The sequence below is a fragment of the Bombina bombina genome, chromosome 4, assembly GCF_027579735.1.
Source record: "Bombina bombina isolate aBomBom1 chromosome 4, aBomBom1.pri, whole genome shotgun sequence".
NCBI classification, from domain to species: domain Eukaryota; kingdom Metazoa; phylum Chordata; class Amphibia; order Anura; family Bombinatoridae; genus Bombina; species Bombina bombina.
In genome coordinates, this window is record NC_069502.1 from 306,768,924 (window position 1) to 306,790,542 (window position 21,619).

At 37.4% G+C, this 21,619-nt stretch overlaps 1 protein-coding gene across 1 annotated transcript in view; it reads right to left on the reverse strand.

The window, feature by feature from the left end:
- Positions 1 to 1,624: 1,624 nt before the first annotated feature.
- CCDC195 (coiled-coil domain containing 195) overlaps positions 1,625 to 21,619 on the reverse strand; it is a 52,070-nt gene continuing 32,075 nt past the window's right edge. The window contains exon 3 of the mRNA XM_053709005.1: positions 1,625 to 3,429. Within this exon, the coding sequence (XP_053564980.1) occupies positions 3,297 to 3,429 (133 nt within the window). The 3' untranslated portion in view covers positions 1,625 to 3,296. The remainder of the gene's footprint in view (positions 3,430 to 21,619) is intronic.

Consider the following 21,619-nt stretch of genomic DNA (forward strand, 5'->3'; position numbering starts at 1 on the left):
TTATAATTGTATGCTCTTTCTAAATCGTGAAAGAAAAAAATTGGGTTTCATGTCCCTTTAATTGTAAGTTTTATTTGGAATTATTTTAATTATGTTAAAGTTAGTGGGTGTTAGGGTTAGGGTTACATTAGGGTTAGGGTTAGACTTAGGGTTAGGTTTAGGGGTTAATAACTTTCGTAAAGTGACGGCGACATTGGGGGCAGCAGATTAGGGGTTAATAAATGTAGTTAGGTGGAGGCGATTTTGGGGGCAGCAGATTAGTGGTTAATAACAGTAATAACAGTAATGTAGGTTGCGGAGATGCTAGGGACAGCAGATTAAGGGTTAATAAGTGTATGTAAGTGGCGACAACATTGGGGGAAGCTGATTAGGGGTTAATAATATTTAACTAGTGTTTGCGATGGGGGAGTACAGCGGGTTTAGGGGTTAATATGTTTATTATAGTGGCGGCGATGTCTGGAGCGGCAGATTAGGGGTTAATAATTTTATTTTAGTGTTTGCGATGCGGGAGGGCCTCGGTTTAGAGGTTAATAGATAGTTTATGGGTGTTAGTTTACTTTGTAACACTTTAGTTATGAGTTTTATGGTGCAGCTTTGTAACGTAAAACCCATAACTACTGACTTTCAGGTGGCGGTACAGATCTTGTAGTTATAGGCTGTACCGCTCACTTTTTGGCCAGACAGGCAAACTCGTAATACCGGCGCTATGGAAGTCCCATTGAAAAAGGACTTTTTGAAAGGTGCGGTAGTTACGTTGCGTGACCCCCAAAAAAGTGTACGGTACAGCTATACCTACAAGACTCGTAATAGCAGCGGTAGTGAAAAAGCTGCGTTATGAAGCTTTTTCACTCATAACGCAAAACTCGTAATCTAGCTGAATGTTAAAGTGTCAGTAAACTTTAAAAATAATGTTATATAATTCTGCACATAGTGCAGAATTATATAACATTATACTAGCCAAACATTTATAAAACGTAATTTCCCCTATTAATTTTAAAAAAAACAACGCTGTTTCAGCTCGCTGTTTGACAGGAGCGAGCTGCACTTAGTCTTATGGCGCGGTCGGGCTGGGCTGTGACTATACAGCTGGCCCGATGCTCTGAGTAAATATAACAGACCCGCTCAGCAGAGAGCGGGTCTGTGAAACAGCGTTGTTTTTTTAAAATTAATAGGGGAAATTACGTTTTATAAATGTTTGGCTAATATAATGTTATATAATTCTGCACTATGTGCAGAATTATATAACATTATTTTTAAGGTTTACTGTCCCTTTAAGTATAGGAAAAGGGGGCATGCTGCTTAGAAGCCTGTATCTCAGGCATCTAAGCAGCTACAGACCCCCAAGACCCACCGTTGGAAATCACCTAACCTTTCCAACAGTGTAAGTCTTGGGGATCTGTGAAAAAAAAAAGTTGAAAAAAAAAATATTATAAAAAATAAAAAAACTTTAAACAGCTTAGCACTCAAAGGGTTAGACATTCTATTAGATTAATGACTTATGCTGATCATAACCACAATTTATAGTTCAGATAAATTTAAAGTTAATGTTTTATGAAACATTTAGTCCACATATCTCATGATTGCAGACGTTTAGAACGAAATTCTTCTCTATATACACACAAAATGATAGTAGGAAATTACTTTATATTTTCTTTTTGTTTGAATGTTTCCTATATATATAAATAACATAAATAATGTCAATGACACGTTCTCTGTACACATCTGTAAAGTTATGTTGGAAAAACTAGAAATGTTTTGTTAATTGCTATATCACAAAAGTTTTTGTTTATCAAGTCATATAATTAGTTGCTTCTCTTTATTACACTTCGGGCATATAAATTATTACTATACTTTAAGCATTAATCTTGAATAAGGTGATTTAATTATCTTAAAAGATTGCATGAAAATGTTTTATTAAACAGAACTTGACACCCCAGAACTACTTTACTATGAGTTGGATGGAGTGAAATTCACTATCTGCAGGAACAAATTACATTACTCATACCTACAGCTTTGATGTCTGCTGTGTTTAACTAGTCCACCCTACAAATGATGTCACTGTTTCTATCTTATGAGCATGAAATGTTATCATCAGCACAGAAAATAGAAAAATGTCCCATCCCTGGCCTTTGACTTGCTTGTGATAAGCATGACACACAGGCACAAGGTACAGGAGGCTCCTATATATATTAAAGATGATGCTTACAATGTTACATTGGTTGTATTGAAACAGATTAAGGGCCAGATTATAAGTGGAGTGCTAAATATTACTTTTGTGAAATCGATATTTGCGCTCTACTGAGTAATACCAGCGCACGCTAATGTACACTGGTATTACATGTTGACACGTTTGCATTGTACTCACGGGAGCACGCTTCCATTGGCTCCAATGGGAGCCTCGTTCTAACACCCCACTCCTGCCAACTTTACCCCCAAAATACTGCCTAGTGCAGTTAATTTATTAAAAAATAAAATTGCTACAATTTTTTTTTTTTTTTTTAAATACACTATACTGTATTTTGGGGCCATTTTGGGCACATTTATAAAATTAACCAGAGATGAGATCTCTGGTTAATTTTATAAATTCTTATTGCTACCTCGAGCTTGTGGTAGTATTAACCAGCCACTTGTAAAGGCTGATTATTTATTGCGTGCCCGTAAACGGGCAAATTTTCCCGTTTGGCAGGTGTGTGATAAATTAGCGCTCCACTTGTAATCTAGCCCTAAATACAATTCTTTTAAGCAAAGTAAAAAAAATAGAAAAATGGGTTTTCTTCTATTATAAATGTGCAGCAAATAATGAGGCATTAAAAAATATTACTTCTGGCTGTAAAACCCGCAAAATAATTATATGCTAAGCACTATGGATCTTACAGACTTTCTTATGCATCTTTCCTGTTTATTAGAAAAGAATATTGTTTTGTATCCATTACTTTTTAACATAAAGTAACACTTGTTTATTTAATTTCTTTATGAACAAAAGATAAATACATTTCCTTATATGACATTATAAAACTGACCTTTTGTTGTTATCAAAGGGCACATTGTATATAGTAACAACTACAAAAGTTAAATAAAAGAATTTATGCTATTGAGATTGCTGAACAGATATATGTAAGATAACAGCATTATGCTGTTTTGAATGTCCTCAGGTTTCTAATAACAAAAGCTTAGAGACCCAAAGCGATTGTTTTGTCCATATGAGACGGCTTACACCTATTGCTGAGTAACCTCATCCCCAGCTATCATTTCAGTGCCAGCTCATCATAATGAGTCAGTCTTAAAAAATTCACAGGTCATGGATCCTTTTCAATGATGGTACTTAAGTGATTTGAGCTCTGATTTTGTGGGTCCTGGAAAGTCATTTGATTTTCATTGTACTCTCTCATGTCCATCGGCATCAGGAATGTTACAGCCTTTACTTTGCCCCTAAAAAAGAAAAAAACAAATGTGGAATTGAAACCAGAAGGAGAACATAAAGTACTCTGAAGAATGAGTCTAAACTTGTATTATAATTCTTATAAATAAAAACAATACACTACTATTGCATTGCCTGAGGTGTGAATGCATTTTTAGGTTTAGGACATTTCAGTGTAATATCTGGCAGTATAATTAATTTGCTATATACCCTAATCTGTCTTGACTCTGGCTAAATTGTATAGTAGTTTTCTGTTTCGTGAGGACATTACCTAAAGAGTAAAGCATTTTGTCAACCTTAGACATAGGCCTAGATTTATCATTGGCTGGATAGACAGGGGCAGACATCTCTGCCTTGTCCACCCGGCAGTGTGCCTAGTGGGTAACAATACCCTGCCTGCATTTACAATTGCAAAGTGTGCAACCCCACCACTAGTTGCGAGTGGTCAACTTTTCCGTCCGGAGGTGATTGAGTTTCTTAAATGGAGCACATAACCGTATTTTTTTCAATTACAAGTTATCTATGCAAAAGGTATTCCTATATATTTACAACACATTAAATTCAAAGGGCTAGATACCAAGTGTAGTGCAAAAATATTGGCACTATTGAGCGCTAACACAGCTGAAGTTAAATAAATAAATAGTGCTCTTATTCTTGCTCTCATATTACAAGCTGAAAGTAAAACATTGGATAGCGCGGCCATGCTAAAATCCCACTCCTCTTAGACTTCTATGGGGAGCACTACAAAACCCTGTTTGGGTTTTCTCTCAATCACTAACATGAAGGTACACTAAGACAAAACGCACTGAGTACTGGACAAAAATACTCTGTTTGAGAAAGTGTGGGTTGTGTGATAGCTTTAATTAATCAGTATGCTATACCCAAGTATTCACCCTAATCTCTCTAAATGTGAACTAATCAGAATGAGTGCATAGGGTTATGGCAAGCGCTCAAAAGACTGAGACAAAACTGATAAAATAAATAAAAAAGGAGTGAGAATGTAAAAAGACAAATTTATTCAGCTCATATGAGACTAAATATGGTGTGAATAGACAATTAATATGAATAAGTTCGCTGTAAAAAAAACACAAGATGCTGGCATCAGAAAATATAATACATACTGTATATAAAAACAAATATTAATTTAAAATATATTAGCAATCTAAAAAACAATAATAGTATTCCTAGTGATTCCTAGTTTGTTGAAAACAGCAAAATACTATCGCCTAGAGTCTTGTCTTAGCCTTAAAAAGCAGCGTTGAGAGGTCCCAACGCTGCTTTTTAACGCCCGCTGGTATTACGAGTCTGGCAGGTACAGGTGTACCACTCACTTTTTTTCTGTGACTCGAGCATACCCCAAATCCACTTACCTAAATTGCATATCCTATCTTTTCAATGGGCTTTTCCTAACGCCGGTATTACGAGTCTTGGAAAAAGTGAGCAGTAGACCCTCTCCTGTCAAGACTCCTATCACATTTAAAAGTCAGTAGTTAAGAGTTTCATGGGCTAACACCGTAACATAAAACTCTTAACTAAAGTGCTAAAAAGTTCACTAACACCCATAAACTACCTATTAACCCCTAAACCGAGGCCCCCCCACATCGAAAACACTATATTAAAAATTTTAACCCCTAATCTGCCTAACCGGACATCGCCGCCACTTCAATAAATGTATTAATCCTATTGGCTGATTAGAACAGCCAATAGGATTGAGCTCGTATACTATTGGCTGATTGGAACAGCCAATAGAATGCAAGCTCAATCCGATTGGCTGATTGGATCAGCCAATATGATTTTTTCTATCCTTAATTCCGATTGGCTGATAGAATTCTATCAGCCAATCGGAATTGAAGGGACGCCATCTTGGATGACGTCATTTAAAGGACCCGTCATTGTTCCAATCACCGTCGAACGAAGAGGATGCTCGGCGTCTGATGTCTTGAAGATGGACCCGGTCTGCTCCGGATGGATGAAGATAGAAGATGCCGCCTGGATGAAGACTTCTGCCCATCTGGAGGACCTCTTGTGCCCGGATAGGATGAAGACTTCGGACCGTCTGGAGGACCACTTCTGCCCGGTTGGGTGAAGACGTCTCAAGGTGGGGTGATCTTCAAGGGGGTAGTGTTAGGTTTTATTAAGGGGGGATTGGGTGGGTTTTAGAGTAGGGTTGGGTGTGTGGGTGGTGGGTTGTAATGTTGGGGGGGTATTGTCTTTTTACAGTTAAAAGATCTGATTACTTTGGGGGAAATGCCTTGCAAAAAGCCCTTTTAAGGGCTATTTGTAATTTAGTATAGGGTAGGTATTTTTATTATTTTGTGGGGCTTTTTTATTTTATTAGGGGGATTAGATTAGGTGAAATTAGTTTTAAAAAAATTGTAATTATTTTATTATTTTCTGTAGTTTAGTGAGTTCTTTTTCTCGTAATTTAGTTTATTTAATGTAATTGTAATTAATTGTAGTTAATTTAGGTAATTTATTTAATTATAGTGTAGTGTTAGGTGTAATTGTAACTTAGGTTAGGATTTATTTTACAGGTATATTTGTATTTATTTTAACTAGGAAGTTATTAAATAGTTAATAACTATTTAATAACTATTCTACCTAGTTAAAATAAATACAAATTGCCTGTAAAATAAAAATAAACCCTAAGATAGATACAATGTAACTATTAGTTATATTGTAGCTATATTATGGTTTATTTTATTGGTAAGTATTTAGTTTTAAATAGGATTAATTTATTTAATAATAGTATTTTAATTTAGATTTTTTAAAATTATATTTAAGTTAGGGTTAGGGTTAGACTTAGGTTTTGGGGTTAATAACTTTATTATAGTGGTGGCGACGTTGGGGTCGGCAGATTAGGGGTTAATAATTGTAGGTAGATTGCGACGACATTGGGGGCGGCAGAATAGGGGTTAATAACTATAATGTAGGTGTCGGCGATGTTGGGGGCAACAGCTTAGCGGTTCTTAAGTAAAATGTAGGTGGGGGCGGTGTCCGGAAGCGGCAGATTAGGGGTTAATAAGTGTAATATTAGGGGTGTTTAGACTCGGGGTTCATGTTAGGGTGTTAGGTGTAGACATAAAAAGTATTTCCCCATAGGAATCAATGGGGCTGCGTTAGGAGCTGAACGCTGCTTTTTTGCAGGTGTTAGACTTTTTTTTAGCCGAATCAGCCCCATTGATTCCCATGGGGAAATCGTGCGCAAGCACATTTAGCCAGCTCACCGCTACCATAAGCAGTGCTGGTATTGAGGTGAGATGTGGAGCTAAATTTTGCTCTCCGCTCACTTTTTTACGGCTAACACCGGGTTTAAAAAGACCTGTAATACCAGCGTTGTTTGTAAGTGAGCGGTGAGCATATACTGCGCATTAGCACCGCAAGCCTTACCGACAAAAACTCGTAATCTAGCCGTATATATGCAAAATTACTAAATGTTAAAAAATACTGAAATGTAAAAAAAAAAATTGTGTTTTTTAAACACATAGATAGTGCGTGAGCACAAGTTATGTCCGTTTAGTAGATGTGATTAGGATATCTATAGTCCAATCTTATAGTGAAATCCTTGGTAATCCTTGATAATTCTTAAAGAATGGTGATAGGAATTTATTTAAAACGCATTCGTTTTTTTACTATGCATAGCTATGAGGTACCTTATAGATCTTACTGCTGTAAAGGCTGAGACTTCTTAGTCACGTGACTACTAGATGTCCAATCCAGATCGCTCAATCACAGGATGTTATTTTCTTTCACAGTGGTCTTGTTAGATACAGTGTATCAGATGTGTGAGAGCGGTTATACTCCGTATGTCTGTATAGTGAAGTACACTCGCAGTAAAGTACTCTCGCAGGTGATTTCAGCTTTCCAGGGGATCTATGGCTCCTTTACTGCTTGCTGTTGTGGCTTCTGTACTGTTCACTGTTGTAACATCATAACCATCTAAGGAAAGCTTAATAAAGCTACGGGGAGCAGCATATGCGTGCTGTATTCATTCAGAAGCGCTACGACAGATCATAAATGCAGGCAAAAGCAGGTAATGCTGCTGAAACACGTAGATTTTGATCACTAACCCACCACAGGCATATCTGCTACAGAAGCTGGACAGGCGCAAATTATACTTTGTGCTTAACGAGTATTAACTCCTTAATATAGGTATTATATTTTCTGATGCCGGCATTTTGTGTATTTTTACAGCAAAATTCATATTAATTGTCTATTCACATCATATTTAGCCTCATATGAGCTGAATAAATTTGTATTTTACATACTTAATAATAATTGAATACTTGTATAGCGCACAACCTCGAACTTAATTGACTTGCGGCACTGATAACAGGTATTATATTATATAGAATATTAGATTGGCTCAGTCTTTTGAGCGCTTGCCCTAACCCTATGCACTTAAAAATACTCTGTTTACCATTTTTTTATTATTTTTTTTATAAATTATTTAAATTGCAATGTTTTCCAGGCACTGTGAGTCACGGATATAATTTTTGTTTGACGTGCGGTGACTGATGAAGGTTTTATATTGTATTTTGTGTAAACTATATTTAGCATACATAAAGCGAGAAAACTAAGAACGTGCTGTTAATATTGTTTTAATGTTATATGGTATATGACAAGGTGTTTGACTGGGAAAGGCTCAAATGTGTACATATAAGTTTGTCTATTTGTATGAGTGTATGTACAGTATATGTGTATGTATGTATGTGTATATTTGCACATACATATGTACACATACAAACACATATATAAATATCCCAGTCAAACACCTTGTCATATACCATAGCACTTTAAAACACTTATTATACATTTATTTTAATAAAAATACATATATATTACTGATAATATGTGTGTGTGTAATACTTAATTTTAATACTTTTATTTTATATGTTTAATATATGTTTTGTTATACTTATCTTGAAGAACTTTAGGTCTCCAGTCATGCTAGCATTTTACAGCGCTGTTATGTGTTGCTCTCTAATTTAGTGTGACCACGCTCACCATTCAAATTCTTATGCAGGCTTTAGGGATTTCAGCTACGCTAAAGATTCTCTGGTAAAAGTATGTACCTTTGACTTGTAATACCAGATTTGCGCTATTCTGAGCGCACTATCCTGCATTATCAATAGCATTCTGGCCCAAAATGGGATAGTGAAAAAAAATCTTAAAGGGCCTATGAAACCCAATTTTTTTTCTTTCATGATTTAGAAAGAGCATGCAATTTTAAACAACTTTCCAATTCACTTATATTATCTAATTTGATTTATTCTCTTGATATGCTTGGTTTAAACGCATACCTAGATAGGCTCAGTAGCTGCTGATTGGTGACTGCACATAGATGCCTCATGTGATTGGCTCACCCATGTGTACTGCTATTTCTTCAACAAGGGATATCTAAAGAATGAAGCAAATTAGATAATATAAGTACATTTGAATGTTTTTTAAAGGGACACTGAACCCAAATTTTTTCTTTCGTGATTCAGATAGAGCACGCAATTTTAAGCAACTTTCTGATTTACTCCTATTATCAATTTTTCTTCGTTCTCTTGATATCTTTATTTGAAAAAGAAGGCAACTAAGCTTTTTTTTATTCAGACTCTGGACAGCACTTTTTCATTGGTGGATGAATGTATCCACCAATCAGCAAGGACAACCCTTACATTCTTGCATTTCAAATAAAGATACCAAGAGAATGAAGAAAATGTGATCATAGGAGTAAATTAGAAAGTTGCTTAAAATTTCATGCTCTATCTGAATCCGGAAAGAAAAAAATTGGGTTCAGTGTCCCTTTAACAGTGTATTGTCTATCTGAATCATGAAATAATTTTTTTGGGTTTCATGTCCCTTTAAATTACTACCAGCAGTATGTTAAAGTAATTGTGTGATCAGTCTTTTGTCATCATCCCCACTATCTGTAGTGTTATGACTTCTTGTGCTACACCTCCTTAAAATTGCTAATGATAACTAAGTATAAATACAATTTTGAAGTCTGATGCTAACAATGCCAATTTGACCAATTAGGGCCTCATGTATTGAAGGGTGTGTGGACAAGTTCTTAACTTGGTAACCTGTCAACACGACTTTGTGACGAATGTGTAGCGAACCCTATATGTCCCCTGCCCATATGTTCTATTACACACTCAAGTGTGTGTGTACTGCCGCAGTTGTACAAAGCTTTTATCTTCCATACAACACTTAAGCAGATAAAATTCAATGAGGAAAGAAAAAAAAAATAGATCTGGATCTGTTTCTGATGGCCAGAAGAGGCAGTAGAATGATGATTCTTGAGCTGAAATTCAGGTAAATAAAATTTCAAGCTTAGTTGGAATTATGACTTTTTAATTTTTAGAATTTATAAGGGGGATTTGTGATGGCATATAATATAGTATCTATTTTAGAGGGGGTATTATGATGATGGAGTCCCATGGAGAGTACTGATGTGAGGAAAGGTCAATGTTATGGATAATTGAACTGGTACAGAATAATGGTTTGGGTGGCTTTATGTGGCTGGGCCAGTGGCAGTTAAGGTTCACTTCAGTTTGGGGGTACAGAAGAGTTATGTTTAATTTTTTTTTTTTACAGTTGGGGGAGGTTATGGGTAAAGCGCTTTAACTCTTGTGACTGTAATTTAGGTACCATTGGTATAGCAGTTTACTGCAGAAACTCGCTGGTCATAGTTATGATCAGATCACCTGCAAGGAGCCTCTATCATTAAGCTACCCACATATAGAATGATATCACTAAATAACAGCTTACCGATTTAAACCATGTTACTAAAATGGAACCATTAGGATAAATCTGCATTGCCTCTAGACCTAGGTTACTTGATACAATACTGTGTGCTAAACAAATCTGAAGGGTGTATTTTGTAAACTATTCAAATAGCATTTTAACTTAAAGGGACAGTCTACAACAGAATTTGTATTGTTTAAAAAGATAGATAATCCCTTTATTACCCTAGTTTTGAATAACCAACACAGTTATATGAATACACTTTTTGCCTCTGTGATTACCTTGTATCGTAGCATCTATAAACTGACCCCTTATTTCAGTTCTTTTGACATACATCCATTTTAGCCAATCAGAACTGGAACTCCACGTGCATGAGCACAGTGTTATCTATATGACACACATGAACTAACACCCTCTAGTGGTGAAAAAACTGTCAAAATACAGAGGCGGCCTTCAAGGGCTTAGAAATTAGCATATGAAACCTCCTAGGTTTAGCTTTCAACTAATACCCAAGAAAACAAAACAAAATTGGTGATAAAAGTAAATTGGAAAATTGTTTATAATTACATTCTCTATCTGAATCCTGAAAGTTTATTTTGGACTAGACTGTCCCTTTAAGCAACTCAAGTACAAGGAGAATTGAACAAATATTAATCTCTGCATGTGGGTTTTATTTTGCAAACTGCTACAAAACTGAAATATTGCATGAATTAGGTTTGCCCATGAGAGATATCATTCTATTTATAGAGTTAGCTTATTGCCAAAAGCATCATCCTTTAACGCTTACTGAAATGGAAAAGTGTTTTACTATTTCCAAAAATAACTGACCTTATAGCCAGACATATTTTTATAGTTTTCCCTTTTCCAGGCAACACGCACCTGCCAAAATGTAAAATAAGTGAAATGATTCATGTAAAAATGTATATCGTAGCATAAAAATAGGATAGTTATGTGATGTTACCCTTTTTAGGCAAGTTTTTTTTAGTTTTAAATTTTTTACTTTGGGACACTTTTTTAATATTAAAGTGTTTACATGTATTCAGTTCATATGCTTTTCTAACATGCAAGTGACCTGATCACCTGTCTTACAAGACACAGAAAGCCTTTATATTATATTAATTGATGCATCAATTTTTGGATGGTGAGGAGTCCCATTACTCAAATGAGAGTCCTTATGCTCCTTTTTATTTGCCTAAAAGCACATAGATATGTGACAAAAAAGATTGCTGTAAGTAAAAAAAAGTCCTTATGCCCCTGTCATTAGGAGGTAATTGCAATTTTTGCTAATGATCTCCTTAATACAGCTATTGTAAGGGAAACTGTGGCTATAATGGAGGCTCTAAAGACACTATGCATCACACACACACAAACCATATTAAAGAGAAGACCCTCTCTTTAAATAGAAGGGTCACTCATCCTTCTAGGTGAGAAATTGCACTCACCTGTCTATTAGGTGCCTTTAATGGTGTTAGGGGTTATAATGAGATCTTAGTATACAGGTTTATGAATACGGCACCTAGCCGAAACGCGTAAAACCTGTTAGTCCTACTCTAACATGTGTTTTTAATGGATTGTATATCAATAAAAGCCTTTTTATTTTATCTACCTCGGATTTGTATCACTTCTTCTAATTTGTATCTTAGTACACCCACCTAAGCACCAAATGGGCAGGTGACCTCTTTCAGTTTAGATGACTCACAACCTGGTGGCAATCAGGTAGTGAGACACTGCAATGTAAAAGGATCTATAAGCATCTGAAACAAAATTATAGGGGATGGGACAGTGCCTCACCCCAAAATACAAAGAGACATGAGACCCTTTATCTAAAAATAAACTATCATTCTCTTTAAAAAAAAAAAATGGTCCTGGGTCTTTCCGTCTATTAAATAATTATAATGACACTAGCAAATATCTCACAACCTCTAAACCCATATCATCCTAACCATTCACATAAATTGGTGGCGGGTACCAACATTACAATATAAAATGTTATTTCCATATAGCTATGTGATCCCCGTGATAATCTGTCAGTAATCTCTTGTCCCAATTTATTAGGCTTAATATCAACAACAAATTAAATTCATGAAGAACTGCACTACTTGGGCACCATCAGGCCTAGCGCATCCACTCCTTAGCGCACAGTGTGATATCTAACATACATTTTACTTCTTTCCCTTACAGGAAGTCTATTATGTGAGGGCCTTAGCACACCTGTGCTATCCGATGTACAGATGTTAGCGTGCTCTAGACTCGATAGCTAAAATTTAACTTGGACTTGTAAAAATTAGAGCGAAAATAGAAGCTTTATTTATTGCACTCAAGCAATGTTAAGGCAAAATATCACTATATGTCCCCTCCACTGTAATGTAACCCTAGAAGAACAGAGTGAAAACATTGCCTGTATGTTATGGCAATTTTTTTATTCATTTAGAAGCCATAACAAACAACCTTAAGGCATTTTTCAAACTGGACTGGTGAGTATAATTTGTTTACACAATAGTTACAGTTTATTGACTTTTTTTTAAAAAAAAAAAATGCATAAAAATGTGTGCATTAAAGGGCAATGATAACCAATTGTTGAAACACTTGAAAGTGATCCAGCATAGCTGTAAAATGCTGACTAGAAAATAACACCTGAACATCTCTATGTAAAAAAGAAATATATTTTTCCTCAAAAGTTCCTCAGTAGCCACATCCCATTGTAAAGGACTTCTAAGCAGCAAATCAGTATGTCTGTCCCGGGACAGCTAAGGGATTGAGCCTTGTGCACTCTCATGTAATTTCCTTATTCAGTTTAAGGAAGTTTACTATGAAATCTCATGAGAGTTAAGTCAAATCTCATGAGATCACAGTAAAAGAGTTCATGACCTCAGCACTGTTGATGCTGATTGGCTGCTGTTCATTTCTTCATATATATATATATTTTTTTACCTGCAGCTGGGCAGCAGCTGAATCATAACTTTTTACACAAAACTTACTCTGCTGGGCTGAGGAAATTGTGAGGTAAAATATCTTCCTTTTTTACATAGAGATGCTCAGGCGATATTTTCCTTTCAGCTTTTTACAGTTATACTGCATCAGTTTTAAGTGATTTAGCATATGAGTATTATGTCCCTTTAATGGTATTATTGCAGGATTTACACTGAGCTTCATACCATCTTTGAGTACTTTCAACACAGATTTTATTATCAGCCAATGGCAAACAATTACTTTATCCCAACACTGATACATAATTGTACCCTATGTAAGCTCATATAATTAGGATTTACTTATGAGGAAAATTAATGTTTAATAGACTGTGTTATCTAACCATCTAGATATTTGCTTGCTGCATCTGAGATAAGAGTCTATGGTGCTAAGCGAAAAATACACTATCACACATGGGTCTAGATTACAAGTGGAGCGTTAAATATCGCATGCATGCAAGCGATATTAGCACTCCACTTTGTAATACCAGTGCACGATAATTTAACGCTCCGTCTTCGCATTGTTAGGAAGCTTAGCACTCACAATCCACATTTCCATAGGCTCCTATGGGAGCCTCGTTCTGATGCCAACAGAGGCCTAGTTTCCATTGAGTTGGTTAAGTTTGGAAACTGTTGGTAAAAACATCTATCGCCATTAAAGTCTATGTAGAATTTTTCTATCACCATCGGTTTCCAAACTTTACCACCTTAATAGAAACTAGCCCAGAGTTGGCATCAGAACCTCTCACAGTGAAGGGGGTAAGTAGCATAGCGATGGGTGATATGTTTATGCTGATATACATATATATTTATGTGTTAATAAGCATATGCATATATATTTACATTGTGGTCTATGAGAATACACAGTTCACATGGACCGCAATGTAAAGACACTTTTCAGTGCCATTTTTTTCCTAACACCACACTACCACCAAATTTAAAGCCCCAAAACTGCCTAGTGTAGTTTGTTATTATTTGTATTATTTTGAGGGCATTTAGGGTACTTTTAGAAAATTAAACAAAGATTGGATCTCTGTTTTAATTTTCTGAGCACTAATTGCTACTGCGAGCTTGCTGCATTAAGAACCAGCCACTTGTAATGGCTGGTTAATTATCACTCTCCCGCAAATGGGCAAATTTACCCGTTTGTGGGAGCTCGATAATTTAGCACTCCTCTTGTAATCTAGCCCATAGATTTTATGATTATAAAGCCACGATAATGGGTGTCCAAGGTGGCTAGGGAAAAGGGTAGTGGTTCTCCTATTGAGAAAATCTTATTGAGTTGGAAGAAATAGAGAGAAACCCCATACCAATTGCAGCTATTATAGGAATTGAATTGGGTGTGTATACAACTGATATGTCATCTATTATGCAGCCTTGTGAGTAAAGCATAGAAGAAAAAAAAACTACACACCATTGTTATCTATTTAACTTTTCCATTCATTGGTACAAAGTAAAACTTACCTTATGGTTTTTTTCAATGTAGATAAATTACTCAGCAGACCATCCAAGCAATTCATCAAGACCAAAAACATAATGTAAAAGGTGTACAATAGTGTCATCAACCTATCATGCAAAACAACCAGGGAAAAAGGGTATTGTCCAGCATCATCAACGGACACTGAACCTGAATCCACTAAAAAACAATATAAGGCTAGCGATATTTGCAGTCAACTTATTTGCACTCAGCAAACGTGTGCTGGTATTACAATTGAGGTGCAATGTGAAAGCGGCCTTGCATTCGTATTGCACAAAAGCATTGCGCTTACAAGAGTGCGCTTCTATAGGCTCCAATGGAAGCCTCGTTCTCATGCCGTCAGACACAGCATGATAACTTGCACAGAGAAAGGGTAAGTCAAGCAGCTATGGGCAGCAAATATAAATATATATGTATATGACTATATACATATATATTTATGAGTTAATATGTGTATATTCACATATATATTCATATAGATATATATATATATATATATATATATATACATATTTACAGGGATAACACAGTCCCCATAGACCACAATGTTAAGGCATTTTTCAGTATCTTTTTTTTTTTTCCTAACACCCCACTCCCGTCACTGCTTCCTGCAGTTATTAATAAAAAAAAAAAGATATTTAAAATGAATCAGAGGTCTGACCACTTGCAATGGCTGGTTATTTCTCGTGCACCCATAAATGGGCTAATTTGCCCATGTACGGGTGCTTTCTAAATTAGTGCTCCACTTGTAATCTAGCCCATAATATGACAAAGGTGACACTACTCACATATTAGCATATTAAACCAGAAAGACTCATTGACCTAAATTTAATAAAATCCCTTTGTAAAAAGTAATATCACCTTTACAGCAACACCCTTTGGCAGCCTAAATAATGATGCCATTATTTATCTCAATATATGATCCTCCTGTACATCTACTTCAAGATAGTGAGTCACATAGGACACCTATCACCCAGTTGATCAATGCGCAACAAGGACCCCAAATTATATCATGCACTGATGGAAAATGTAGCTGGTTGTAAAGCACTCATAAATTATCAGCAGATCGAGCACACACAAATCTAGGCTTTGGAGGACATAAGTGTAAAAACACAAGTATTTACAATTTGAAATACATTTAATGAAACATATAACAGGAACATTAAACACAAATTTAAAGGGGCACTAAACTCAATTTTTTTCTTTCGTGATTCAGATAGAGCATGCAATTTTAAGCAACTTTCTAATTTACTCCTATTATCATTTTTTCTTCGTTCTCTTGCTATCTTTATTTGAAAAAGAAGACATCTAAACTAAAGAGCCAGCCAATTATTGGTTCAGACCATGGACAGTGTGATGAGAGCAGGATGTGATGTCACTAGTTGGGGGCAGGGCTGAGGTCCGGTAGTCTGTGTCGCAGTTAGTTGAGTACAATCAACCTGACTAGATGTGTATTTCTATGCTCTGTAATAAAATAGAGTTATACCATCATTGCTGTGTCCTGCATATGTCCTGCATCTCATGACATGGTGTCAGAAGTTCTGGCCTGCGCTTCTGTTCCTGATCGATTGCAATGTCTAAGTTTACCCCACCTGAGCCTTTTGATTTCTCTCAGCCTGCAGCTTGGCCCACATGGCGTCAGCGGTTTCAGCGCTTCCGGATTGCTTCCAAACTGAACAAGGAGAGTGGTGATGTACAAGTTAATTCTCTTTTATACTCTATGGGTAAAGATGTGGAGCCAGTGTTCAATGCTTTTACTTTCCAAGAAGGGGAAGAATTTAACTTTGATATAGTTATGGATAAACTCAGTGCCCACTTTGTGCCCAAAAGAAATGTGATTCACGAGAGAGCTTGTTTTCACAAATGTAATCAGCGTGTGGGAGAATCTGTGGAGTCATTTGTGCGCAGCCTGTATGAACTAGCTGAATTCTGTGAGTTTGGTGTTGCTAAAGAAGAGCAAATCAGAGACAGAATTGTTATTGGAATTGCAGATGCTGAAGTCTCCCTGAAGCTGCAGTTAGAGCCTGATTTAACATTAGATGGGGCTATTAGGATGGCCCGCCAGAGTGAACTGGTGAAAAAGCAGAGTGCTGATCTGAGGTCTGAGAGTATTGTGGATGAAGTGCAACAGCCCAGGAAAACTGCTAGTGAAAGGCACAGTGTGAGCGGTAGATCTAAAATAATGGAAAGGCCTTGAAGTGGATGGGCGCAATATGCCCGATGCACACGGTGCTACCGTGCCCATGATCAGAGTGTTATATGCCCGGCCAGAGATAAAATATGCAGAAAATGTAACAGAATGGGCCATTTTGAAGTGGTGTGTAAAACTGAATACATTAAGGAGATGCAGGTGGACAGTGACCAGGAGGGTCAGGAAGTGTCTTTTGTGGGGTCCGTTGTGGAACGGCCAAGCTCAGAGGAAGATTGGAAAGTTACTTTTACTGTAATGGGAGCCAAAGTTGATTTTAAGATTGACACATGAGCAGATATCACTGTAATGTCTTTTGCTGAATTTATGAGACTGCTCAGGTTCAATGTTCAGGCAGTGCATGTGCCGGGGAAACAACTGGTTGTGGCAGATACACTATCCAGGCTCCCACTGGCTGCTGCTGAAGAATCCTCCACAGAATCTGATGTGAAAGTGTATGTTGATTCAGTTCTGGCCTCTAAGTCCATTTCTTCAAGGAAACTGGAGGAAATAAAGAAAGAGACATATTTGGACACAGATCTGCAAGAGGTTATAAAGTACATAAAAGAAGGCTGGCCCGAGAGCCGGGCAGCCTGGATGTCTTTAAGTGCTTACCAGCCAGAGAGGTCGCAGCTCACGGAGCTGGAGGGGTTGGTGCTGTTCCAAGACCGCATTGTAATTCCTGTCAGCATGAGGAAAGAGATGTTAAACAGGATTCACGATGGCCACTTAGGCATTACAAAGTGTAGAGAAAGGGCAGTTACAGCTGTGTGGTGGCCTGGGATCAGCTCCGACATTGCAAATCACGTGTCTAAATGTGCCTTTTGCCGGGAACGCCGGCCTACTCAGAGAAGGGAGCCCTTGATTTCTACTCCGCTGCCTGCGGGGCCATGGCAGAAAATAGCTGCTGATTTGTGTGAACTGCACAGAAAAATGTTCCTTGTTGTGATCGACTACTATTCCAGGTATTTGGAAATTGCACCCCTGAATGATATCACAAGTCAAGCCGTTATCATTCGCCTGAAGAGCTTGTTCGCCCGGTGGGGCATTCCAATGGAGCTGGTGAGTGATAATGGTATGCAGTTTGCTTCTACAGAGTTCAGTGCTTTCAGCAGGGAATACGACTTTGTACATTCCATGTCAAGTCCACATTATCCGCAAGGCAATGGAATGGCTGAAAGGGCAGTTCAAACAACAAAATTCATTCTAAAGCAATCTGAGCCGTACCTGGCCCTCTTGTCATACAGGGCGACGCCCATTCAAGCTACCGGGTTTAGCCCGGCACAGCTGATGCTAGGACACCAGATTCGCACCACTTTACCCTCAGTGGGTGTCTTCAAGCCGCCTGGCCCTGTTCCTCGGGACGAAGTCCTTAGGAGGGATGAAGAGGCCAAAAAGGGTTATCGTTTCATCTACGACAGGAGACATTCTGTCAGGCCCTTACAGGAACTGAATGCGGGGCAAACTGTCAGAATTAAACTGGATGATGAGAAGAAATGGAAGACGCCTGCTACGGTAGTTGGCCGCTCTCCAGAACCAAGGTCTTATACAGTCCTTACTGAGGGAGGGATGGTTACACGCCGTAACCGAAGACATCTTCAGCCTGTACCTGAGAGTCTGGAACTGGATGCCTCAGTAACACCGCCGGTGGGAGCCCCTGTTCTAAGAGAGGTGCCTTCCCCTCAGCAAGATCACAGCAGGGATATATCTTTGCCTCCAGCGGACTCTAATTCACCATCTTCTGTATCAGAGGACAGTTCATACAAAGTTACATCAAGCGGAAGAGTGGTGAGACTTCCGGCCCGATATAGGGACTGACTTTAGCTAGAACAGTGACCGGAAGTATGGGCAGAATAATCCCATGGTCACTGTGGACTAGGGTAGTCTACCCCGATGTCCAAGTCAGGATGTAATTTATGTGTTTATATATTGTTTGGAAAAAAAAATGTTGTTGTATACTCTGTTCGTATACTTTGTTATTTGTTATATTCAAATGTATGCTTCGCCTTTGAAAAAGGGGAAGATGTGATGAGAGCAGGATGTGATGTCACTAGTTGGGGGTGGGGCTGAGGTCCGGTAGTCTGTGTCGCAGTTAGTTGAGTACAATCAACCTGACTAGATGTGTATTGCTATGCTCTGTAATAAAATAGAGTTGTACCATCATTGCTGTGTCCTGCATATGTCCTGCATCTCATGACAGACAGCACTTGCTTATTGGGGCTGTTCAATCAGCAAGGACAACCCAGGTTGTGAACCAAAAATGGGCCAGCTTCTTAACTTACATTCTTGCTTTTCAAATAAAGATACAAAGAAAATGAATAAAAATTGATAATAGGAGTAAATTAGAAAGTTCCTTAAAATTGCATGCTCTATCTGAGTCATGAAAGATAAAAAATGGGTTCAGTGTCCCTTTAAACAATTAAACTGACATTAAACACAAAGGGGCTGAATTATCAAATTTCAGGCTCGCCGGAAACAGAAGTTATGAAGCAGTGGTCTAAAGATCGCTGCTCCATAACTTGTCCGCCTGCTCTTAGTCAACTTGATCGAATAATTTAGTGTAGTGTGAGAACACAATAACCGTTGCTAACCAATCACAGACTAATACACAGATATAGCATGTACTCTGCATACGTGCAGTTAGGAGAGATCCTGGGGTAGCCTGCCCTCTTCTCTTGCCTTAAAGGGACATTAAACACTTTGAGATGGTAACATAAAATAATAAACTGTGTATATATATATATAAAAAAACTCTCTAATATACTTTCATTATTTATTTTGTCTCCTTTTCCTGTAATTCCATTCTGAAATTGTGAGCTTTTTGGTTCCTGTTAGAAATGGAAGTGCAGAACACTGTTATATTCCACACAGCCATTGGCTGCACACTCTAGTGACATATTTTTAACTGACACTAAGTTACAACATGGCAGCTCTCATTTTATAGAGACTAAGGGGCCCATTTATCAAGCTCCGAATGAAGCTTGTGGGCCCGTGTTTCTGGCGAGTCTGAAGACCGCTGCTCCATAACTCTGTCCGCCTGCTCTGATGAGGCAGACAGGAATCGCCGGAAATCAACCCGATCGAGTACGATCGGGTTGATTGACACCTCCCTGCTGGCAACCGATTGGCCGCGAGTCAGCAGGGGGCGGCGTTGCACCAGCAGTTCTTGTGAGCTGCTGGTGCAATGTTAAATGCAGAGAGTGTATTGCTCTCCGCATTCAGCGAGGTCTTGCGGACCTGATCCGCACTGTCGGATCAGGTCCGCAAGACCTTTAATAAATAGGCCCCTAAACCTTTACACTTATTTTTTTCAATATTTAAACAGCTAATGAAGTTACATCTACATGCTATTTTCAGACTAATCTTTTCTTTGATTGCATCATTTTATTTAGCATTTATGTAGGGCTAGATTATGAGTGGAGCGCAAAATTGCACTTTTGCGAGAGCAATATTTGCGCTCCACTCAGTAATACCAGTGCACATACATATGAACTGTCCTGTTTATTTGGGGTCAATTGGGGCACATTTTTGTTCATTAACCAGAGGTTAGACCTCTGGTTTAATTGCAATAAACTCAAAGTGAAGCCGCGAGCTTGAGGGAGCATTAACCAGCCACTGGTTAATTAATGTGCGCATGTAAACGGGCAAAATTGTTACTTTATGGGCGCATGTTAAAATAGCGCTTCACTTATAATATATCCCTTAGTGTTTAATGTCCCTTTAATATGGTTTAGCACTGATTCAAATTAGTTACTTAGTAATCATTTATGTAACAGATATTTAAATAGACAAATATATATTCCCTTCAATTTCCCATCTAATAGCTAAATACAAATATATATTTATGTATTTACTATAATATTTACACCTGAACTACCAAGTAGTAACCCAAACCTCCATAGAAAAAGGCACAATTTTCAGATGTATTTTACTGCAAAAGTTAGCAAAATAAAAAATAAATGTATGAAAAAGTTATGCATTGTTGAAATCTCAAGTTTAACGGCCCTTTAACAGAGTCTTATGAGGTAATATGACAAATGCAAATGTATTTTAAGTGTTAAGCCATCCTGTTTTGTCTTTGTGGTCATTTCTGAAAACTGGAGGAGGGGTATAATAATATTAGCTTTTATTTTATATGATAGTAATCTGTGCTTTTTATGCTGGTCTCCCTATAATGAGTACTAATTTAAATGCAATGTTAAGCATAGCACAGAGTGGATTTGCTTAGACAAAGTCAGCCATGGACAGTTATAACACCTCAGCCAGCACATGTAAAACTGGTAATAGAGTTTTCCTTTTGAAAAAACCCACACAAGGACTCAGCGGTACATTATTATTATTATTATTAATATTATTGGCTATTTGTAGAGCGCCAACAGATTCCGCAGCACTATAACAGCACTATAATGTACATAAGCTTTTACAAGGTATAAAAAAAGATGGATAAAAAAAACAAATCATATAACACTGACACTAAACCAATAATCATCATTAGGGGAATTCACCCAATTCAAACCTATTAAAGAAGCATGTGTGATGCATGATATGAGTCCTGTATGGAATCATCATTACCCATTTTTTATGATATTTATTCTTCTGAGTATTTTTACATATACTTACAAATTAACATTTTATATTGTTTTTTTTAAAAACGTTTACCCTCCTTTTAAAAAGCAGTGTTTTAATTTCAAATTTGTATGTTTGTCTGAAGAAACACGAAACACGATTACACGGATACACATTGTGGTCTATCACTGTGTTGTGGGGTGTGCACTCAACCGTTCCTTTTGGAGTATTTTGTGCAGGACTGTCAGAGTTTTACAGAGTCCGAT